We start from the raw sequence: 23,501 nt of genomic DNA, 5'->3' as shown, positions 1-23,501 counted from the left end.
TTTATTTTTACCTTTTAAAATATGTTTTTTAATGAGTTAGCTCCTTGTCGTTCTAAATGATGTGCAAATTTTTCTGAAATTAGAATAACTAGGGATCAACTTGCTTGAGTTAGTCCTCTGTTTCACAAAAATTTGAACGACGAATATATTTTGTGTCCCTTTACTTACAAACAAAATTATGTAAGTAATCAAAAAGATTAAAATTTTGAAAAACTTTTCTAATAACGAAATTTAATGACTTATATCATCTGAAAATTTATTAAATTGTCTTTCTAAGTGCATTAGAATCTAAAAATTGCAAAAAAGTGAGATGACTCCTTGTAACCCGAACATCTTCCTGAAGTGGCGGAGGATCGACAAGCGAAATGAATGAATGACTCCTTGTAATTTCCAAGGAGCGATATATATTTAGACTCCTTACCCCCCAAGGGGTCGTACTGTGGTAGAACTTTGGAAATATAAAGTTTCGAATTTGGTGATGTCCCACTGTTTGTCTGTCTGTGCGTCTGTGTGTATAGCCGTTACCACACCTATAGCCCAAACGGTTAGGGACAGAGACTTGGGACCGTCGAGACCCTCCCCAAAAATCAGCCATGGGCCCATTAACATCCAAAACCATGTTTTTTCGAGATTGCTCTAAAACGCGTCGTGTGATTTTTTTTTCATATTTGAATATGTTTTAGAGAGCTTACCATTTTAGCATTCTCTCTCCACAAAAGTTTATTATATGAAATTGATTTGCTCTGAAAAGTTCTGCAACAGATGAATCCAATATCAGCGTTTCAAAGACCTGAAAACCATTTTGTTTACCACTTGAGTGAGAATAAGAGAATGAGGGGACAACTTTCATGTTTCACGCACAAAATCACAATAAATCAAACTGACACTGAACCCTCTGAATATTTTATTAAATCCCTGAATCAGGCAAATTTGAGATGAATGTTTTTTTCTTTTTGCTCACTACTTTCGCATTTCGGGTAAATAGCATCCAATTTGAGTAATAGTTCTTCTAGCCACACTTATTCCCTCCTGGACACATTCCCAAGGACTCCTGTCACGGATGTAGGCAAAGAAGAATCCTGCCACAAAAGCATCTCCAGCTCCAGTTGTATCTTGAACATTATCTACTTTTTCCACTTGGATTTCTTGCAATTTTACTACTTTATTCTTAATTTCTATTAATTTGACTGGATGTTCTCCATCAGTTATCACCAGTATTTTGTCTTTATCAGTGTCTTTGGCAATTAAATCCACACATGAAGTTAAGGATGTGTATCCGGAAACCTTAATCAATGTAGAAAATTCACTAGTATTACCAAAAATTAGATCACAAGCTTTTAAAAGGAATTTGAATTCCTCTTTGAGACTCTCAACAATGTACTTGGCATTGAGATTAATAGCCAACTTTCCAGTCTTTCCTATTTTCTCCACAAGCCACTGGCAAATATGAAATCTTTCAGGAACAAAATATCCTTCAATGTAAAAAATCCTGGCTAGGCATACTTCATCAAAAGCTTCTGAACTCAACCAGGACAACTCAATCCTAAAAGCTGCACCAATATTTGCAATTAAACACCGATTGGAGCCCTCAATGAGACACAAGCAAACAGCTGTAGAGCATCCTTCGAGCCTTTGAATGCTGTAAAACAGTCAAATTCCTCAAATTTCAAGAATTATTTTTAATAAATAAACTCTTTTTTTTACCAATTTTTAACTGCACTCTCTTGTATGAGCTTTAGAAGTTTCTCTCCATTGACATCCTTTCCAACAGATCCACAGAAGAGAACATTCTCCTCCCCAAGAGCTCTCAAAATGCGGCAGGTGTTCAGAGAAGAACCCCCTGGATTGAATTGGACAGTTTTTTGGTACCTGAACTCCCATCCCGAAAGATAACGAATTATAAATGAACAAATTGAGTAGATTTTTGAACGCAATCAATCAAGGGATTTTAGTTTTTGAGGAATCTTCGCGTGGTGAAGATTTAGATAAAGAAGGCTCAAAGAATCATTAGGAATTATCAGATGAGTTGCGTACAAACAATATTAATGTGGTTTTACAAAGACACAGGCACACACAGAATTAGGAAATCAAGCTGAAGTTGGATGATAATTTGAAAGAGGATTTAAGGACGCACAGAAACCAACTGATTTATTAATTCGCTAATAAATAAAGAAAATTTAATGCACTGAACTATATAACTTTATTATTAAAATGGCCATTAAAAGCTTAATATTGAATTAATAATGTTCTTATGCAGAGAACCTATTATTTTATTAACCAATGAAATAAAATGTTTTATAAACATGCTCTTCGAGAAAAGCTCGATATATTCATTTTCATTAAATTAAACATAGGAAAAAGCAAAGGATTAACTCATTTCGGGAAACTCGAGCCGATCTGACCAGGGAACCCACGGGGAACCAGGGGAATTCGGGAAACTCAGGGGAACTCATACATTTTTTCAGGAAAGCGGGAACTCTAGACACTCAAATTGCTTATGAATAACCCCTTGGAAAAAAATAGGATCTGATAAATTCCATGTCTTAAAAATTGTTGATTAAATTAACAAATGTGAGCCAAAGTACAGTAGACTCCCGCTAAATCGGCTCTTTTTCAATCGGGCGCAAAGGACAATGGGCAGAAATGTATGGGAGCTGGTCCAACCCTTCGCCAGAGATAGGACTAGGCCCATTTTGTAGGTATTGGTATGACTTAAAAATTACCGAGACCCCCGTATCAGAAAGGACTGTCAGTTCTTGAGAAATTAGCGATATCCTTCTGAAAATTCACAAGTTTGACATTTTATTACTTGAAAACGGCTTAACCGATCTTAATGAAATTCGGGTCAAAGTTAATGTGCGACCTAAGCTTTAAATATATATTTTTAGATTTTACCTTTGACTGACCTATCTGGTGGCTCCCATACAAACTAATCGCATTTTAAAGCCTTCGAAAATTACAGGACAATAAAAAGAAGAAAAAAAATCGTATGACGGGAAACCATTGGTAATTTGGGAATCCATGGTGTGTCTTGAACATATCTCCCGAAGAAACTTATACTCCGTCGCATCAAGTTTCTGAGATACAGTAGACTCTCGCAAATTCGGCTCTTTTAAGATCGGGCTACTTTTTAATTCGGGCAGTGGTTACATTTGGAAAAAGTTTGTTGTCATTTTTCAAGTTTGATTATGATTATCAAATGAATCAAATATGCTCAAATTTGGCATTTTTTGTCTTAGTTTTGATGTGATTTTGCATTATTGAGGGATTTTCATGAAATTTACGATATATATTAGTGTGTAAACTCAATATCTATACGCACATGGATAAAAAATCGTTGCATTTCAAAAAGTTTGTCGCCCGAATTTCTGTCTAATTCGGCTGACATTTCGGTCCCATATGCCCGAATTTGAGAGAGTCTACTGTATCTTAAAATAAAAGTTCTTAAAAAAATAGGTAGAATTATTTTTATGAAACTTGCTTTTTTTCTCGATAACGGTATATGGTAAGTTGTCAGTGCTAAAGAACTATTTCTAAAGGAGAACTCAAGGAATATTTTCCTTGAAGAAACTATACCCCTATATCTCCGTTTTCCTTGTAGTTATCCAGATTTTCCTCAAATATCCTCGAATGTCCTTTAATTCCATTAAAAGCATTGCGTCCTTTTGTCTCCTCAAAGAAGGTGCTAGGGTTGCTGAAGATCATATGGTTGAAAAGGTACCGTTACCAAAGGAATTTTAACAAAAGGCTCAGAGTATAATGGCTAAATTAAAATATTTTTACTCTAAAATTATTATTCAAAGTTTTTGAATAACGGTAACTTTTAGGACCATGTGATCTTCAGAGGCTAACTCTTTTTTTTTCAAGGAGAATATTTACTGAGCAGACATTTCCCTATATACAATCCTATTTATGAATTTGAAGAATATTCAAGTATTTATTAGGTAAATCTGGAAAATTGCGGAGAAAACGAATACATAAAGATATAGTTTGTTCTAGAAAAATCTTCTCTGAGCCCTTCTTTACAAATTGTTCTTTGAAATGAGCAACATAAACTGTTATTTTATGAAAGGAGTTTTGTAAAAAAAATCGTCACTTTTCTTAATTATATGTTTTATGCTCTAGTGCTTTTCCTACATACTTTTGGGGTTGGTCCCGGAACAAAAGTTGTTAGCTTCGCTAATACCTATTCGATCATATACACTAACGGCCAAAACATTAAATACACCCTTCGTAAGCTTAAACACACGTGATTTGGACCGGAAAAACGCCGTAATATCCAGTTCTACTGACTGAAATAGTTTCATATATAAACCTAAGAACAGTTTTAAACAAGATTTGAGAAAATACATGAGCTACAAAATTTATAATTTGAGGATCAGTCAAAAATTAGCTTTTTGGAAAAAATGTAAAAGTAGCCCCACATTCTAAAACTGATCTAATCTTTTAATAATCATTTAATATAAGCTAAATACTATTAGTAAATATTATTAAGAGTCAGAAAAACTGAAAATAATACCGAGGGAATATTTTTGGTACGGATTGTGGTCGATTTCCGGTGTGATGTGTTATGAAAGGGGTTTCTTCTTTGAATATTGATATTTTCAGCCCAAATTCTACTTTTTCATATATTTTTTTTATTATTTTTCAAATTTCTTCTTATTATTGTTGCAATTTCATTTCTTTTACTTCATTATTTTATTTAAATAAACATGAATAAAATCATCAAATTCCGTTTTCCTCGAAGAATTTTCCTTTAGCTTTGATAAGCGCCTCACAAATTCGGGGCATCTTGTTGATCAATTTCTCCAAAATGTTAGAAGGAACTTTGCCCACATATCCTGAAGTGTTTCCACCAAGATTGGAACTGATGCCGCGCCTAATCTCGTAAAACCACACACATAAAACCACCGTTAGGGGCGCTATTTTCAAAAAGAACATTTTTCAATTTTCTAGGTTAAATAACTCAGAAATTCCTTCATGCATCGGTCTGAAATTTTAGTACGTTGTAGCCCTTGATTATACCCATCAAACAAAAAAATACTCGATTCATAACCTCTGACCCGAGCTATAAGGGGTCAAAGTTCGAATATTGTCCGGCCTCTATCTCCGGTTCTCATTAACATATCGACCTAAATTTTGGCTTTTTGGTTTCGCCTCGATGAGCACTTTCAGATGGAAGTTCAAAAAGTCATCACAGGTGGCGCAGCTATAGCGTCAAAATTCATCGAAATTCAAACTCATTTTTCTCAAAAATGGCATTGTACAAGTTAATGAAATTTTAGAGTGTTGTAGTCCAGTCTAGGACGTTTCCAAAATGAGGCGTAAGTGCGCTGTGGTTTCAATAAAACCGGAGATATGAGGGGTCAAATTTCACAAAATTCAAAAAATCATATCTCCGGTTCTATGTGACCGATTTTGATGGGTTAGGGCTTAAACGAAAGATCTCACCAAATGCTACGACTTTCTAGAACATTTCATCTTCGTGGGACCAACACCAGGGGCGCAACAGTCGAGAAACCAATTTCGATATCACATAACCTCAATTATCTCGACTTTCGCTGAACCGATTTTGAGGATTACTTCAAAATAATTGTAGAGGGCATTTATATCTATATTTCGTCCATATACATCATTTTTTGATCTGACAATGCGATCTGTCCGATTTTGTCGTTTAAGTATGAATAAATTGACTTTTCCCATAATAACGCTTTGATATCAATAAGATTCCAATTTGACTGCTTCTACTCCACCAAGACACTTAAAATAGGGTTTTAAATGAAAAATCTCACAAAATACAACAATTCTTTGATAAAGTTGAAGTTCACTAAATGAACACTTGGGGCGCTCTGGACGAAAAAACGAGTTCAGAAAAAAACAACCTCGATTATCTCGGCTTCTGATTAATCGATGAGATCAAGTTCTACGGCAAAATTATAGAGAACATTATGGTCTACATTTCACCCATATATCACTTTTCTGCCAGTCCATCCAAATCCTTGGTAATTTTAGTTTAAATACAAAATTTGTATAATTTCACGAATTTGATTCAAGATAACTGAATGGCGTCCCCCAACTTCAGCTCTAAATCGAATTTGCATGCAATCAGAGTTTACTCACGATAAGAATCTCAACTACAATAAGCCGATATAGGCTTATTACCAGTTTTCATTTAAATTAATATTCAACTAATTAAGTATAATTACAATAAATATTTTAGTATTTAATTTAAATATTATGCTTTTAATTGGCATCTATTTAAAAGCATTCAGAACAGTAGTCTATCAGAGAGCACGATGGCTCAAAAATATTTAACGGAATTAAATTTATAATAATTGCATTGTAGATAAAGTAGAATTTTCGTATAAACATTATATTTGTTTAACAAACTTTAATAGTTTGCATTTAAATAATTTAAACTAATTTTGGAAATATTTCTGATTTTTTTAACTGCTCGAGCACCACGGAGAGCAGAGGGTAAATTATTGAAATTGCACTCGCACACGTCCCCCGTCAGCTCTTTAGTGGCCGAGTGAAATCCACTCGCACAACACGAAGATTCAAATCCTTTTGTAATGACTTTTTTATAATATGAAGGACCTGCTTGCTGTACGTGTACTCAAAAATCTGCGGGGTATGCGAGTGCATTTCTTTCGGCTTCTAAAGAACTTCCGGGTGCGAATACGATATCAATAATTTGCCCTCAGTTTCCATTTAAATAATTATTAAATTGAATAGGGTAAGTGTGCCAAATTTCGGCATAGTTGCATGCAAGCGCCAAAGTCTCAAGTTTGAAATGTAATATTTTAAATACAAATTGATTTTTTTAAATCTTTCTTCTGAAAGTGTTGCTTGGAACCTTGTAAAGAGTTTCCCGTTTTTATTTACTCTAAAATCATTCTTAATACATTTTAAAATGAATAAAAATATAGACATAGCTTTGGTGCCTTATTTCGGACACCTTCATTCTCATAGTTCCTTGCCCTTCTGGAATTCTTCGAATATCTTTTTCACGTCATCTCGTTTGTCGAAGCTTTATTTTTTGTTATTCTTTTGCATTGTATAATCTCTAGAGTACGTAAAATCTAAAAGTTCATGGAAATTCGAGGAACAAAATAGGTGGCCGAAATTGCAAGCTGGCCGGAATTTGGCACACTTACCCTACGTCAAATCGGTTAAATCTGTGTTTAATAATCTTAATACCGTTTTTCATAGCCAAATTGTTATTGGATGTAATTGGATTAAAAAATGTTTCCTACCTTTCCTCAGCATCCTTTTTGACTGCCATAAGTGTCTCAATTGGAATCTCCAGTTGATCATTTGCCTTCAAATTGTACTTCATTCGAATACTCTCATCATCCACTGCAATACTCATGTCCAGGATTGGATTGCCAAATGCCACGAGAGTCACCCTAAAAAGAAGGATTAGTCGGTTTGAAAACTCTCTTCCGGATCTTTTTGAATAAACGTGCTTTATTTTGTGAGGGTATAATTTTAAATGTAAATTCAATGGAATTTTTGTTGCCATCTCAAGCCCTTGATGCCCTCCAGGACATTACGATTGGCCGATGAGCTTCCTCCCCGTGGCTCTTCAAGCAGATTATATTTTTCCATGTACTGTCGCGTAGCGAGAGACATTTCAGTGCTGAACCAGGCATCACTCTGACCAGGATTTCTGGATAGTAGAGCTCCGGGGAGGCAGGAATCCGACGCACGTCGACTGTCTTGTATCTCAAAGGAGAAATCCGTCTGCTGGGAAGCAGATTTCATGACCGGTGGGACTTCCGGAAGCAATAAATCACATTGGATACCAATGGATCTTTGTTCAGACGACACTGAGGTGCTTTTGTGCTGTACTGGGGGTTTTTGCACTTCATGACTCTTCGACAATCTACATATCTGTCCTTCAAGCTGATTGCTGTAGTTGACAAGGAGTTTTTCGAGCCTGGATATTACTTCGTCAGATCTATCTTTCTCAGACGCTCCCTGAAATTCCAAATTCTCGGGCTTAGACCTCTCAAGAGGAATTCTTCTGTCTAAAGCCGGATGGAATGTCTCACAAGGCACTTGGGGAATCTCTTGGGAAACCATTGGGACCCTTGGAGGCCCACTTCCTACTGATTTTCCCTCCAAAAACACAAGATTCGTCCTTTTTTGCCACTCTTGGTAAGTGTTTTGCCGCCTTACGGGCGTTTTGTCAACCACAATTGAAACATCAGGAACAGCGAATGTGGGCACAGGAATCTCTTCCCTGGGGGCACATGGAGCCACGGGGCGTGGCAATTCGTCATCCTCAAACACCGGATAGTTCATAGGAACCCACAGAAGCGCCAAAAAATGCGCTTAATCTAGCAGGAACTGACGAAAAAGCCAAACTTGTGATGTAAGCAAAACATGACCTTCAGGTGCGATTTTAACCTAGAGATTAACTTACATTTTACTTGATTTGGATGGTGGAGGAAAAATTGAAGATTCTCGAACAAGAAAAGGCAGTTATTGTAAGTATTAAGTGCAAATTTACAAAGAAAAAAAAACAAATTCGGCGACTAGCACATCGCTTGTTTTTTTGAAGCGGGACAAACTGTCACTTCTCAGGGTGACAATATTTGCAATAAAAAAAATTGTTTGAAAAAAACTGTTAAATTGTACAAAATTTCTTTTCCTATTTATTTTTTATACACTTTTAATCTTTAAATATTTTTAACAACTATTAAAAGACTTACTATCCAAAGAAAAAAATGTCACCATTGAAACGAATGATATTAAAAATAATATTAATCTCCAGAAAATTTTTTAAATCCACCTGAAGAAGCTTATGCTTCAATCAAAGATGCATATGCTTATGCTGCAAGTACTTAAGCTGTCAAATTGGCCTATTGTTTTTTTTTGGTCATCTCAAAAGAAAAGTGCTTTTTCTAGGGAAAAACTCGTTAACATCTTAAAAATTTAGTTTTTTGCAATCCCTAGGAATCTGTCCAGATAATTCTAGCACAAAAATTTTATAAAACTTTAAGTTCAAAGTTAAAATAGGTCATTTTTCCAAAGACTCTCAATAAGTCCTTGAGGATCTCATTTACAACCTGGTTTTTGCAATTTTTGTGCAACAGAAATAGTAATGAATCCCTACGGACAACCACCAGCTCCAGGCTTCAATCCCGGTGCTCCAGGCTATCCGCCACCTCAACAATCGGTAAATATTTGCACTCTGAACTGAAGAACAAATCCAGATACAAAATACAAAAAAAAGGAACAAGTGACGAATTAATTGCGAAAGAATTGTCCAATTCTTAGAAAAAAATCCCATAAATCCAGGTATTGACAAAGTTCTTATCTAAATTGGCTTGCGATACGGCCAATTGAATCGTCACTCGCTCGTAACCTGATAAAGCAGCTCTCAATAATACCGTGCGTATTTAACAGGGCGGCTTTCCTGCGCACCCAGACAGCAGTTACGGAGCACCAGGCTTCGGAGGAGGACAGAATTACCCTCCAGCTTATCCGCCAAACATGGGCTATACACCCCAAGGACCAATTGTTCAGCAGCCAGGAGCCTACGGAGGACCAGGCTATCCACCAACAGGTGCACCGCAGCCAGGCTACCCAGCACCAGGAGCTCCACAGCCAGGATTTCCCGGACAAGCTCCACCGTACCATGGTCAAACTCCCAACTTCCCACCAGGCCAAGGTTAGTGAATCTCTGACTAATAGTTTCACGGAAATTTAAGTAAAAACGTTAACATAAAAATGAGTCAGATGGGAAATTCTTATCATAAACCAATTGAAGAATTTTTTTCAAGAGCTATTAAGTGGATTCTGTGCAAAAATTTATTGTGGGTGGATACCAATTGAAGAAAAAATCGCAAATTATTCTTTTTCATGTGATTCTCATAATTTAAGAAATTTCTTTCAAAATTATAGAACTACGTCACAATAGAGAACGGTGGGGCAGATTCAGGAAGGATCAATTTAATCTTTCACGATTTTTCCTACCATTAAGAAGGAGAGGCTTAACGGCTAAAGCTAAAGCATCCGGTTTTAAACCACACTGTTTTTTTTTTAATTCTGGCCAATTTTTTTTTTTCTTGGTATAAAATTGCTCCACATGAAGAGTTTTTCAGACAATCTTTTATCCAAATGAAATAACCCAAGAAACAAGTTTATTCATAATAGGGGAAAACACGATACCTTCGGATGAGTCAAGCTAAGGGCCTTGACAGACCTGAGGATTAGCCGTGAGACGGTTTAGCGTAGTTATATTAGAAATAATGGTTAAATTACATTTCCATCATTTTTCACTAAGTCGTCTCTCGGCTTAAGTCGTAAGTGTGTCTAGGGCATAAGCCTTATGCCGAAAATAAACACAGGCTGATCCTGGAACTCAGCTCGAAAAATTTGGCGGTAAATGATCAGCCCAAACTACCATACACTGAGGATTTAGGATCAAGGATCAGCGTTTTCAGCGTAAATTTCTATTAAACACTGAGAGAAATCCGAAAAAGTTAAAATAACATTCCAGATATGTTAATTTTACCCTGCACTGTTAATCCAAAATCGGTGTAAATATTACCCTTTTTAGGTGTATTGGGGATTAAAATTACTCTTTTTCATGTTAATTTTACCCTTAAAAAGGTGTAATGTTAACATTAAAAAATGTTGATATTACACCTAAAAAGTGTTAAAATTATGAGGAAAAAAAGTTAAACGCACCCTCTTTTTTTCTCAGTGAATGTGCACACTTTGATATTTGAAAGACTTCTTAAGTGCAATATCAATGTATTTTTCGTACAGAAAGGAGCACTCTGACCTTCCCATTACTTCAATCTTAATGCATTTAAAGATTTTGCGTCATTGCGTTCTATTACTCTCCATGTTTTTTCATCCAATTGACATTTCGAAAAGCACCCAAAAACCCCCAAAGTGAAGCTTTTTATTTTCATCACTGGAGCTGATGTCGTCTAATCCTCGTAATTTTACTAGACCTCATGAATTTAGAAGATCAGCCTGATCCTCTACTAAATTATGGGCTGATCCATGAGTGTATCGACACCAATCCTCATTTTTCGGGCTGATCCCTAAGCCGATTCCTGTGTCTATTTTGGGCTTTAGACAACTCAATTTTCTTCAATGTTTCTGATGGATTTGACTCATGTCTCATGATATTTAAGGCATTGGATTAGCTATTGATATTAAAATATAGTGCCCGCTTTGTAATCCGGATGATTGGGAGACAAAATGACAGATGTCCGCTTCGTAATCCGGATGGTTTTTTTGAATTTGTTCAACGTCTGGAAAATATAATACAAGGTTTTTTTTGTAGAAATAGAATAAAAATTTTAAAGAAGCTTAAAAAGACATAATAAGAGAATTCTATGCTATAAATACTTCATTTATTAAACAAAAACATCACAGGATAATTCATTTTCATTGGTGAAGACACATGCAGACATGGCCACAAAATTATTTTAAATGTAACCGTCGATAACTCGTCCGGATTACGCCGATCCGGATTAGAGAGCGGGCACTGTATGATATTATTGGGTCAAATTTATAAGAACATATTAAAAAAAAATAGTTGTCCGAAGCTTCAATTGTCCGAAGGTAGCGCGCTTTCCCCTACAGTTTTGTAGGATTCTATAAGTAAATTCTAATAATCTGCTTATAGAGCTATTGGGTCCATTCTTTTAATTTCTAAACACAAAATTCTCATTATAAACATTTAAAATATGCACTAAAAGACTTGTCAAAATCTTGGTTTTATAAGGCAGCCATTTTTCTTCTTGGTTATATTATATTCTTTATCACAGACTAATGGCGCCCCTCAATGAAAAGTGAAAATAAGAAATTTTTCTCTTGAATTTTTTTTTTAGCACATGATTGTTTAAGACGAATTCTGCATTATCGACTTTTCTTTGTATTAATCCTTGTTACGACTGTTTGGTGGTTTTAGAACACCTCGAGGACTGTGGAAAACAGTCGAGACAGGAACCAACACAAAAAAAAAGTTCCCCACAGTAAAGTGCTAAAGAAAGTGTTCTGAAAAAGAGATTTCCCCTTTTCATTTCTTCGTTGGAGTAGCACTATTAGGAAAAAAATATACTTCCTCCATTCCGAATAAAGTCGTATGTTTGGGGAAAAATCGCAGATTAAGAAATGCTTTCAGGGTATATTTTTGTTATGAACTACCCTCCATGTTCAGGGATATAATTGGGGTTCTGTTTCGACTAAGTTAAAGAACGAAAGCATTAAAATTGACTTTTTCTTACATTTTTTTTCAATGAGTTCCGGTAGATAGTTAATTGAAGAGCTGAGAGCAACAAAACGCTATTTTAATAGAGAAATGCATATGACTTAGTTTTTTTGCTCCGAGTGCCTCAATTGTTAAAATTTGGTCTGCTATTAACATTATGGAATAGGGTTTGTTCTAAACTTTAAGTGTGTAAAAGGAGAAATCAGTAGTCAATATCGTTATATCAATTATTATTGCTGGAACATTGCAAAAAACCTAATTTGACTTAAGAAAACAGTTAGAAGGAGTGACATTACAGTAGAGCCTCGCTATAGGCCATATTTGGTTCCAGATTTGACACTTGGGTCGCACTTTTTTAAAAAAAATTTAAGGTTAATAAGACATTTTTAAGGTTCTATGATTCCTTAAATTACGATCGCGACTCAACCCCAATATTATCACTAAACATGGAGAATAGTTCATACAAAAGATATTTGCAGTACACAAGTCATTTACCTTACTGTGTTATCACACTTGCACATTAAAATTTTAATATGATTCACATTAATTGTCGCTGGTGAGAGTCCAAATGTGTAATTTGTGTGTTTGAATCATTTTATATTCAAAATTTGATCTATTTGTTGATAAAAACTAAAGACTTGATCCGCAAAATTTTATATAAATTGATTTATAGCATTAATGCGATTTTCTCTTTAATTTTTTAATGTGAAAAATATTTATGCTTTAGGTAAATTTAAACTTATTTTTGCAGGCCAAGTCCAGTTCTTTATCAATAAATAGAAAAACCCCAAATATTAAGTGACTCAAAGACACAAATAACATATTTGGACACTCACAAGTGACAATTAATGTGAATCACATTAAAATTTTAATGTGCAAGTGTGATAACGCCGTAAGACTGTCCCTCAATCTTAATTTTATCCCAAATTACGACTTTTTTCGGAACAAAATTATTTAGGAAACGTACGACTTTTTTCGGAACGGAGGGAATATGAAAATTAAATAAAAGGGATTAAACTTAAAAAAAAGCTTCAATAATTAAAAAAGATTAAATAAAAGGGATTAAACTTAAATTTAAAATAATGTCAGTTGGTTATTTAAGATCTTTTTAGAGGATTATGGTGCTATTCTAATCCCGCCGTATTTTAAAACCACTACATTAAAGAGTCGTAGCAAGAATCAACACTTAAAGTCGATTATGTAGAGAAGTACTTGAGAAGTAAAGTGCTAAAAAAAACATGTTCAGTTTTCATTGAAATAACAACCATAATGTATTATTACTTATTGCAACTATTTTTATTAGCTCTATACTGAATTGTAAGACTGTGAATTTTTTTTTTGTAAATCTGTAACAAATTCCAAGCACCTGCCCACCTTCCTCTATTCAGATAAGTAGAACAAGAGTGATATGTATTCATTGGCGTTGGGGTCATATTGTAGTAAAGTCATCAAGTTAATTAGCAAAGAAGTAGTTTTTAATAATTCACAGCTTGTTCTTGGTTAGTTGACCATGAGATTGAGTTTATTAATTTTGGGAAGTGACTCTTCCTTCGTTCATACACAGGCACTACTAACTCTTTTCATTTATTGATCTTCGATGTAAAAACACTTTACTATAATTTGTTTTTTAATTTACTTTGAAATTTTATTGTTGCTTTTATAAAATAGTCAAGTCATCTATTCAATACTTAGTAGCAAATATTTTTGAATTTAATTTTTCTGCCGTAGTTTAAATTCGACATATTGCATATCACTTTTCAAAAAGAAAAAAATATTTTTCTGGACATACCTACATTTTTATATCGCTTACCATTTCAATTTTATGTGGACAAAATAATAAATCTATTTTTATTCATTCATGCACTAATTATAATTTTCTGATATTAGGTAAATTAGTACAAACATGTGCTAAAAGTGTTAAATTCCACGATAAATTTTCTTTTGGTTTTTTAAAATAAATATTTACTATGTTTTGAAAATTTTTAAGGGGCTGCTCGCTAAGTTTTATAAATAGAATTAACAAAATGTAATACAATATTAATATTGGGTGGTATGCACAGTAACAACTTATTTATTAGGCTTAATTTATTAATTAATCAGAAAACCTATGCACAGACACAGAAAATGACGTCCCGAAAGCTCTGTTAATAAAACAGTGGGTTTCCTTTATCTACCGCCCGAGGGCAGAACCAGCGCTGAGAAAAACTTGAGAGGTTTCTAAGTTTAATGAATTTTGTACATTTTCACACATTCGAGAAATTATTTTTTGGGTTTATTTTAGGGGTTTTCACTGTAAGATGTTGTTGAAAATCTTTTTTGTGATGTATGAGCATTTATTTTCTTTGTGGATCTCGCAAAGAAAATGTTACTAATTTGTGAAATAAAAAGATGCATTCGTTTTTTTATAACACATGAACCCTAAGCAATTTTTTGTACAAATATTTCATAAAAAAAACAAATGAATAATCAGAAAATATTATAGAGCAAAATAAGAATATACGACGAATTTGAAAATATTCATAAATTAATTGAAAGGATGGCTCAATTTTTTGGTAGATAAAAATCACAGATTAATGCTCCAAAAAGAAAGATTGAAAAAAAATTAGAAACGAAAATTTATAAAATTTACAGTAAATATAATATAAAAAAAGGTAATCTGATTATTATTTGCCAAATGAGGTTTATGTGTTAACTAAATCCTTGATAAAAATCGTTAAGATCCAAACTTCTTTGAAAAATATAAAATTAATTGCTTTTGCCTGACAGTCCCAGGTTATTTTCATATGATTACAAAAAACAATGCAAGTTTCTTAAAGAGTTTCATCAAAAATATTTTGCTTGATTTTAAGGCGATCACCTGTAAAACTGCCTAAAACCACACCAATCGTAATTTACTGCATGAAATTTATCAATTATTAATGTTTTTTTACTTAGTTTGTCGATAATAAGTGTAATAAGCTCCTCTCGAGGAGCATGTTAATAAATAAAATATTTTATTAGTTAATAAAATGTCAGGTTCTGTGCATATAGGAACACTTATTAATTTGAAATGAAGCTTTTAACAGTCATTTTAATAAGTAACTTATTTATAAATAAGTAAGCTGATTACTGTGCATAGGTTTTCATATTTATTAACGAATTAATAAATCAACTGGTTTACTGTGCATACCCCCCATTATTCTACTTAGTTATTCTGCATAAGATGCGCTAAAACTCTACATCATTTGCGTTAAATGTTGAATATAATTAAGATGGTTAAAGAAAATTTATGAAATTTTCTCCCAAAACCATAAATCTGAAAAAGGAAAGTTTTTCAATTCACTTTCAATTGCTTATCTCAATGGGGCCGGAGGGCTTAGGACACCCAGATTTCCAGCCAACATCTGTCCTTCTTCCGCCACTTTAGGAAGATCTTCGCGGATTGATCCCCAGGGAAATTCCAGGCATGATCTTGAATTCGCCTTAGACATCTTGTCCTAGGTCTGCCCCAAGGTCAAGGTTTCTTTCAAGTTTTTTAATCATTTTTAAAATGTTGAACTCGTTCAAAAATCCATTGTTCTTCTCAAAATGATATTTAGAAGCTTTCAATTGTTTGATTTTGTAAAGAAAAGATCATTCACTGGCAAGATGAAAGCTTAAAATAAATTAAGATTGATATTTATCTTTCACTTGGGTTGATTATCTCCCCAATAACATGTTTCGTTTACATAGTCATACCCCGCCTTTATCGAAAAACTCTTCTCAGATAATTTTATGTGCTTTTTGACATATTTTTATCAGATTATATACATATATATTATTTTTGAAGTACCTCATACCTATGACAGTTCCCTATCTTATATTTTTTTGTCTAAATTATTGTGGCGTTCATTGATAAGCACATACAATTTAGTGCAATTGCGAAACCGAGAGAGATAATAACCGAAGGAGCTATTAATAAAACTAAATACGTACGATAAGAAATTGATCTGGAAATCTTGGCGGTTTTTCTGACCAAATTATTTTTATCGAAAAAAAAATACTGAACCATTAATTCTCTTGAAGATTAGTTACTTATTTCCTGGTAGCTTTTCTTCAATTTACCAGACTGCTTATCAGACGATCAAAGGCGATAAACTTTCCATTGCCTTCTTCTCATACTGATACTGATGTGTATTTATTGTGTTATGTCTTATAAAAGGCAGGGAGTCTTAATCATATCACAATCTCAGTGGATGGACTAGTCAGTGGGTGTTGAGGTTCTGACCAGAGCAGACAGAGATGACAATTCAGGGCAATTTGGGCAGTGTTGTGAATTCTCAAGTAAATCTCAATCGATCTCGTGGAAAACTCAAGCAATTTAGACAAGTGGTGAATTTTGTGGAGGGAAAAGTTAGTAAATTAGGAGTTAAGGATGTGAGAAATGTCCTCAAGACAATCCGAAGGATTCTACATCTGAGAAAAGCACCAAAAAAGAAAGGATACGATGTCCTAATGACGGACGAAGAAAAGAGGTTTGTGTGAGAAAATCGCCATTAAAATGATATAGGCTCAATTATCTCTTATCAACTCTGATATGCCTGTCAACAAGTTACCAGCAACAATTTCAATTCGTTATCTTAAGTCTCATGAGCTTGGGCAATATTTGCAGATTCATGGTAGGGGGAGGATTGAGGCTCCAGAGGGTGGAAAATTGTTTGTTTTTGAGTGATCTTTGGAAGACAGTGAGTTCACGGGACATGTTTCGAGAGGTTTTTGATCTCAAACAATGAATAATTTCACTAGAGAATTTAATACTAAAAGTTTGTCAAATTTACTCATAACTCTCAATTAACTCAATTAAGCGTGAATAACCGGAAACGAGTTAGAGCTTTATTTGTGGTTTACTTACAATGAATAGGGTCAAGTTGATGTGTTACTAATTTGTTATTCAAAATCCATTTTAACGTTATTTGGTTTGTTAAGTAAATAATTTTTTTTGTATTATATACTATAAAGTAAAAAATAACTACAATTTGGAATTCTGCAATTTATTCAATTTTGTTGACATCTTTTTAAAATTTTGGTTATCTATTTAACGAGGGGCTCATCAAACCTAATAAAAAGTGAAGCTATTTTTTATTTTTCCTTGTAAAAATTTTACAGATATTACACCGCGACATAAACAAATTTCCTCGTAAGTTCTTGTATTATTTCGGCGAACATTATGAAATATGTATTTTTAGATAGCTTTTAATGCATGATTTCGAAATATATCAGACTGATAAGTCAATTCTCTTTAGGAAAAAACTTGCCAATAGTCTTCAGTGTCTCTATGCAAAAATGTATGGAAAAACGAAATGTCGAAAGGCCCCTGATTTAACTGTATAAAAAATACATATTCTATATTCCTTTGAAATATTTTTTTTTATCAAGATAGATAGACAAACCAGGAAATCGTTAACACTAAACCTACCAAGATCCGGTCAAATTGACCGGTTTAAAATTAACACATATTTAAACGGTACAATGTCACTATCAAACTTTATGAATTTCTTAAAATATGCATGTAATATATTTTTCAGTGTTTAAATTATAATTTTTCGCTCTTTTCCAAGCCAAATTCGTTAAGTATCCTATCCTACCGCGGTTTGTCATTTGACCGAAAAATGGCCAAAAACAGTCGGTAGGTTTGTTTAGTGTTAAAAAAATTGAAAAAAAAATCTGGAAATGCAAGTAATGGGGGAAAGTACTCTCCCTTCGAACGTTCATGCCTTCGAATAATGTGATTTTTTTTTAATTTTCTTAAGAAACTTACTCATTTCTAATAAATATGATTTGGCTTATCATCAATTGTTGATAATTCCGTGATAATTTAGTGTAAATCTCTTACGAAAAACAAAAGAAATTCATATTATTCGAAGGCATGAACGTTCAAAGAGAGAGCACTTTCCCCTACAAGTTTCAGATTCAATGTCCTGTAAACCAAAAAGACCCTCTTCTATGACAAAACAAGAAAAGACTAGATTTCACTACTATGAGGGGGGCTTGGAGACTGAGCCCAAAAGTTTTATGAAAAATGGGAAAATCAAATTTTTCTAAAGGAACCCTTTTCCCTAATGACCTCTACACACTAGAGAAATTTATGTCCATATTGAAGACTTTTTCCTGCACAAGGTAGGGAATTTGCGTCAATATGGACGTACAGTGCCGGACAAAATTGTACCAATGTTTCATAATTCTCTATAAAGCACTTAATATCGCAAGATCTAATTTACATTTTGACTGCAACTTTTTTTTCTTAGAGAGCTTTATTATAAAGCTACATATTGTGCCATATTAGGATTTATTAGGAAAGGGACTAATATTTTTGTAGAGCCTTTTAAAAAAGGATGCATTGGTACAATTTTGTCACTTGTACCCAAACGCTACTTTTTGTTCTAAAATTTTATTTTATGAACTATTTACGTAAAAAGGAATTTAATTATAATGACTTCCGGCTATTATTAATGCATTTTCCGTGATCACTTCCGGAATTTGTTCACTTACTTACACCCTAAACCCTAAGTAATGGTAGATCTGAAACATGACGTAGGCCATATCACAGAGATCAGACTACGTATCTAGGCGTGATCCAGTGGTAGAACTATCAAATCCGGACTCCAATCACAGTTTATTATCATTTATTGCTGTATTTTGGCCAATAATTCGCTTTTGGCGAAGTCTGCACTATTTGCTAGCCTATAAAACTAATCAAAATCGATATCCTAAGCAACATCAGCTTCAGGGCATGATAGCTAAATCATAAAATACTTGGCTCAGGGACCAGTAAAGCAGAGAGAGAGAACGAAATGTAAAAGAAACTAAAACAGTTATCAACTAATTTTACAATTCGTCTTTTAAACCGACTTTTCTTAAGATTCTTCAATATCTTTTCGATCACAGGTGATTATTTTACATATTTTTGCACTATATTAAATATTATATTTCTATGGTCTTATAGCCCTATCGGCCGATTTTGGTATTAAACTTTATGATACTACTTCAGTTCGTAAAACTGAAACGTCGTAAAGAATAAAATTGCGAAAGTCAAGAAAGGTCTAGTCCGTCAACTCTTGCTTTCTCTGTATACTTAAATTTGGCACACTTTCACATAATTTCCCAGAATCATGATTGGAAAATGCAATGAGCGTTGGTAATAACAACGTCGAAATTACGTCAGATTTAGGTAGAGATTAGGTAATACTAAGGTAAATACTGCAAGATAGCACTACCTGATTATTACGTAATTCCGACTACACTTGTTACCACGCTAATATAATAGGAAAATTCATTAAACAATACAGTACATAGGAATAGTTCGTGCAGAGTTCGCTTATTGCCACAAACTTTCTCTATATACTTAAATTTGGCACAGTTTCACATAACTTTCCAGAATCACGATTGAAAATTGAAATGAGCGTTGCTAATAACGACGTCAAAATTACGTCATGCTTAAGTAATATACTAAATCACAAAATGGCGTAGGTCATACATTTACGTATTTATGACCTCTTGATTACCACATGTAAATTGCCTATTTTCATCACGTCGTAATGAAGTAAATTTTAGGTAGTAACAATTAATATCGTGACCTGACGTATTAGTTACTTAAATTCTCCTAGTCAGACTTCAACAGGTCAGTAGATAAGTAGTGATGACGTCCGTATAAGGTTTTCATGTCACTTAGCTGTCATGTAACTTGTCACTACGGGGGACTTGAATTGATATAGCTGGAGAATGCATAAAATTTTTGATAAAAACCACATGTTGATATCTTCCTCTGTTTCGTCTCCTAAAGCATTTGTGCTCAGATGAAGTTCACGGATAAACAGACGTCCACGAAAATGGGGGTTATGTGAATATTATATTGCTAATATATCAGTTACGTCGGTTCACAGAAATTGAAACTATAAAGCGCAGTTAAAAAGACAAAATTAGGTTTAGTCAATTCAACTTGTACGATTTTGCACGCCAAAGATCTCACGATTCCAAAAAGTCGAGTCTTCTGCTTAGACGGGTGTGGGTGATCGGCCATGGTTCGGGGCTTTCGGAAACTCATAGTGCCGCCTAAGGCCAACAGTGACTGCCTCTATTGGTCACTATTTGTAAAGAGCGTTGTGATTTTGTGGGGATTCGCCGATTTTTTCAGGCTTAGTGAATTTTATGGAAGCATTTTCTTTTTTACTTTTTTGCATCTTTTGTTTTTCCCTTTTTAATTTTTTTTTTCTTTTATCAAGATTGTAGCAGGGATAAACCCTAATTTTGTGATTAAATAAATAAGGATTCTATTCTATTTTGTTCTAAAAAAAAATTTCACAGTTATCCAGTTCTGTTCAGTGGGATCCTTTTAGGGACAAATTTTACGACAATCCCCTACATGCTCTTGATTGGAGACTTCTCGAAACATCACAGATTATTGTTATAATTCCTTTTATTACATTTTAAATTAGTTTAATAATATTCTTCTCCGGTTTATTCTTCATGTTAATTCCTGGAGAGTTGTTCACCATTGTCTGTTGTAAAATCGTTTTCAATCCCTTCTTCATTCGAATCCACTGTTAAACTCTTAATAAGATCGTCCAGCGATTGATACTGTTGTTCATTTTCTTCAACTTCCATTAATAGAGATTTGATTGATTCATATGATACATCATCTTCAATGTTAGAACCAATTAAAAGTTCTTTTAGAAAGTTTAACAAGTAGTTTGCTATAAAAAGAAACATATAATCAAAATAGATTAAATAAACAGAAATTGTAATATTCTACTGTTACTGTAATATTCTAAGTCCAGTTCACTTGGTCCTTTGTATTAAACTAGAGTTAGCATGAAGAAGCTGATAAGGTAAAGTGTCCTCGAGTCGACCGGTGGTCAATATTTGAATGTTTGATGGTGAATTTCTATAAAATTGTCACTGATTCGTATTTATTTATGGAATAATTGACCTATTAATATTAGATACGCCAAATATTAGTGCAAATATAAATAAATTGAATAAATAACTCTACCGGTCGAATTGAGGAACCGGTCGACTTGAGGGCACTTTTCCTTATATAGCTTTTGTAATTGAAATTTTCAGAATGTTATCGCAATGAAAGTATATCCATGAAAGTACCATGTCTCAGAAAAAGAGACATTAAAAGATGTTCTACATGAAGTATTTTTTTAGGAATAACTATTAAATCAATTGAGGGAATAAGAGCTTACGTGAATCGATGTTATTTGTGACTTTGTCGTCGGGATTTATATCTTGTTGATTCAATGCAGTTGTTACTTCAGCTTCTGCATTGTTATCATCTCCTTTGTGTGATAGATGTCGAGGAAGAGAATTGTTTTTTAATTAATCTTCTATTCAACACAATCCTTTATTCAAAAATATTACCTGGTTGAGGGAATGCATTAACTGCACTGATAATGAGAGCGATAATGGGCAAAACAAAGATAATTTTCTTCATATTTTGTAGTGGGATGTTACTCGAATAACCTTTCAGACACAAACTATAAGATTTCTCCAAGTTGACGTTCTTTTTATACAATATCTGAGCATCATTGGAAGAAATATTAAAAGCCGCAAAATGACTAATTTATTCATAAAATTTCCCATGTATCGTCATTTCGTGGCCTTTTCGCTTTTCTAATTCTGAAGAATTTTTATTTTCATATGAAAATGGTCTTTACAAGAGAAATTGAAATAATGTGAATTACATTGAAGTGCATCAGTTTCTATCACATTTTCTTTTAGAAAAGTATTTCATATCAATACTGCAATGATACTGTAAAAAACTGCAATGATGTTGGTTCACTTTCCCATAAGGATTATATCAGAAACGTTTTAAAATGCCTTTTTAAAGAAAATTTCCCCTATCCTTGTAAACAGAGACGTCAGAATTTTTTAAAAAAGGCAATTTTTGACGAAAATTGCTTCTAGTGTGTAGACAACATTAGACACACTTACGACTTAAGCCGAGAGATGGATTAGTGAAAAACTAATGAAAATGTATAATCTGATCATTATTTTGATTATAATTATGTTAAGCCATCTCTCTGCTTAAGTTATAAGTCTCTCTATCTAGGGCATTACACAAAACTGGGGTGGAATGATAACTTTTCGACACTATCGAATCGATAGTATCGATAAATCTATATCTGTTAGATTTAAGTGAATGTCGTTTTTTTACGGATATGTTAGGCCATTCATTGTGACATGAGAATGAGACTGTTGATAAACATCTATATTAGTTACACGAAGTGCAGCTATCGTTTAAAGTTTTCAGAATCGACATGTGATAGTACACTCGACTCTTCGTTATCCGGCTGACTATATAACATTTAGTTTTTTTGAATGATCAACGGTTTTTATATTTTGTGCTGTGTGAATTTATTTTCTGTCTGTCAAAGAACAAGAGAATTTTCTTCATGGTGTGCTAATGTTTCATTTTTTTATCACAATTATGTATTTAAAACTTCGATACAAGGATAATAATACTTTAATTCACACTGGAGATACTTCATGTTTAGTAAAAATAATTTTGAATACATCAACCGCCAGTGTTTGGCAGCTGTCACCCGGATAACGAAATGCCGGATAACGAAGAGCCGTGTGTATCGAAAATAAGTTATCATGTGACCCCTGTTTTTTTTTAACTTAAAATAAGTTATACGTGAGTTTTGCAATTGAAAAAGATTTTTTTACTACTCGAATTCCACAGAGAGAGCCATCTGTCCGTCCGGTTGTCGCCAGCTCTAGAGGCCACACGGTAAGGGCCTTGACAGACCTGAGGATTAGCCGAGAGACGGCTTAGCGTAATTATACTCGAAATAATTGTTAGACTTCATTTCCATAATTTTCAACTAAGTCGTCTCTCGGCTTAAGTAGTAAGTGTGTCTAGCCCTAGGGCATGAGAGATAGATACTTATAGATATAGATAGATACTCCCCCATAAGTCGACCCAAGGATCGTTAACATGCCCCTCATTTTCCCCCAACTCCTCCCCTACACCTCCGAAACCATTTTTTTAGGATTCCTCGAAAACGCGTCGTGCGATTTTTTTCATTTTTGGATATGTTTTAGAGATTACCCAGGCGGACATCTTGTCCATATACGAAAATCCTCTTGAATCATTCCTTATAATGGTTTTCAAGGTCAAAGTTTAAAAAGACACTAGAGAGTGCATTTATCAAGGGAATGGGGTCAGGTTTGGGTTCGTTGGAGAGGTTTTGGAATTTCCTATAAAACTGAGCCGGTTCCAATCGGT

At 33.8% G+C, this 23,501-nt stretch overlaps 3 protein-coding genes across 4 annotated transcripts in view; 1 reads left to right on the top strand and 2 right to left on the bottom strand.

The window, feature by feature from the left end:
* Positions 1-887: 887 nt before the first annotated feature.
* LOC129801872 (uncharacterized) lies at positions 888-8,602 on the bottom strand. Of its 2 annotated transcripts, XM_055847267.1 has the most exons (4): positions 8,435-8,602; positions 7,260-7,412; positions 1,705-1,869; positions 888-1,639 (listed from the first exon to the last, which is right to left on the bottom strand). In XM_055847267.1, coding segments are annotated over exons 1-4 (999 nt in total). In that variant the 5' UTR covers positions 8,437-8,602; the 3' UTR covers positions 888-960. The 2 variants fall into 2 exon arrangements, with proteins under 2 accessions (XP_055703242.1, XP_055703243.1); XM_055847268.1 differs by lacking the exons at positions 888-1,639; positions 1,705-1,869; positions 7,260-7,412 and adding an exon at positions 7,451-8,358 and having other exon boundaries at positions 8,435-8,593.
* Positions 8,603-8,844: 242 nt separating this feature from the next.
* The window catches only part of LOC129801870 (phospholipid scramblase 2), a 37,927-nt gene continuing 23,270 nt past the window's right edge, over positions 8,845-23,501 (top strand). The window contains exons 1-2 of the mRNA XM_055847265.1: positions 8,845-9,190; positions 9,421-9,685. Of these exons, the coding sequence (XP_055703240.1) occupies positions 9,116-9,190; positions 9,421-9,685 (340 nt within the window). The 5' untranslated portion in view covers positions 8,845-9,115. The remainder of the gene's footprint in view (positions 9,191-9,420; positions 9,686-23,501) is intronic.
* LOC129801871 (uncharacterized) lies at positions 20,416-21,811 on the bottom strand. The gene is made up of 3 exons (XM_055847266.1): positions 21,629-21,811; positions 21,454-21,546; positions 20,416-20,955 (listed from the first exon to the last, which is right to left on the bottom strand). The coding sequence occupies exons 1-3, from the start codon at positions 21,699-21,701 to the stop codon at positions 20,732-20,734; spliced, it is 390 nt and encodes a 129-aa protein (XP_055703241.1). The 5' UTR covers positions 21,702-21,811; the 3' UTR covers positions 20,416-20,731.

The sequence above is a fragment of the Phlebotomus papatasi genome, chromosome 2, assembly GCF_024763615.1.
Source record: "Phlebotomus papatasi isolate M1 chromosome 2, Ppap_2.1, whole genome shotgun sequence".
NCBI classification, from domain to species: Eukaryota; Metazoa; Arthropoda; class Insecta; order Diptera; family Psychodidae; genus Phlebotomus; species Phlebotomus papatasi.
This window is presented reverse-complemented; position numbering and strand designations above follow the sequence as displayed.

Excerpts from the sequence above, each read along its gene's own strand:
- LOC129801872 (XM_055847267.1), bottom strand. Across the intron at positions 1,870-7,259 it reads AAAAAGGATGCTGAGGAAAG|GTACCAAAAAACTGTCCAAT; the intron begins GTAGGAAACATT and ends ATGGGAGTTCAG. Across the intron at positions 1,640-1,704 it reads GAGAGTGCAGTTAAAAATTG|CATTCAAAGGCTCGAAGGAT; the intron begins GTAAAAAAAAGA and ends ACTGTTTTACAG.
- LOC129801871 (XM_055847266.1), bottom strand. The coding sequence starts at position 21,701 with ATGAAGAAAATTATCTTTGTTTTGCCCATTATCGCTCTCATTATCAGT. Across the intron at positions 21,547-21,628 it reads TAATGCATTCCCTCAACCAG|GAGATGATAACAATGCAGAA; the intron begins GTAATATTTTTG and ends TATCACACAAAG. Across the intron at positions 20,956-21,453 it reads CACAAATAACATCGATTCAC|CAAACTACTTGTTAAACTTT; the intron begins GTAAGCTCTTAT and ends TTCTTTTTATAG.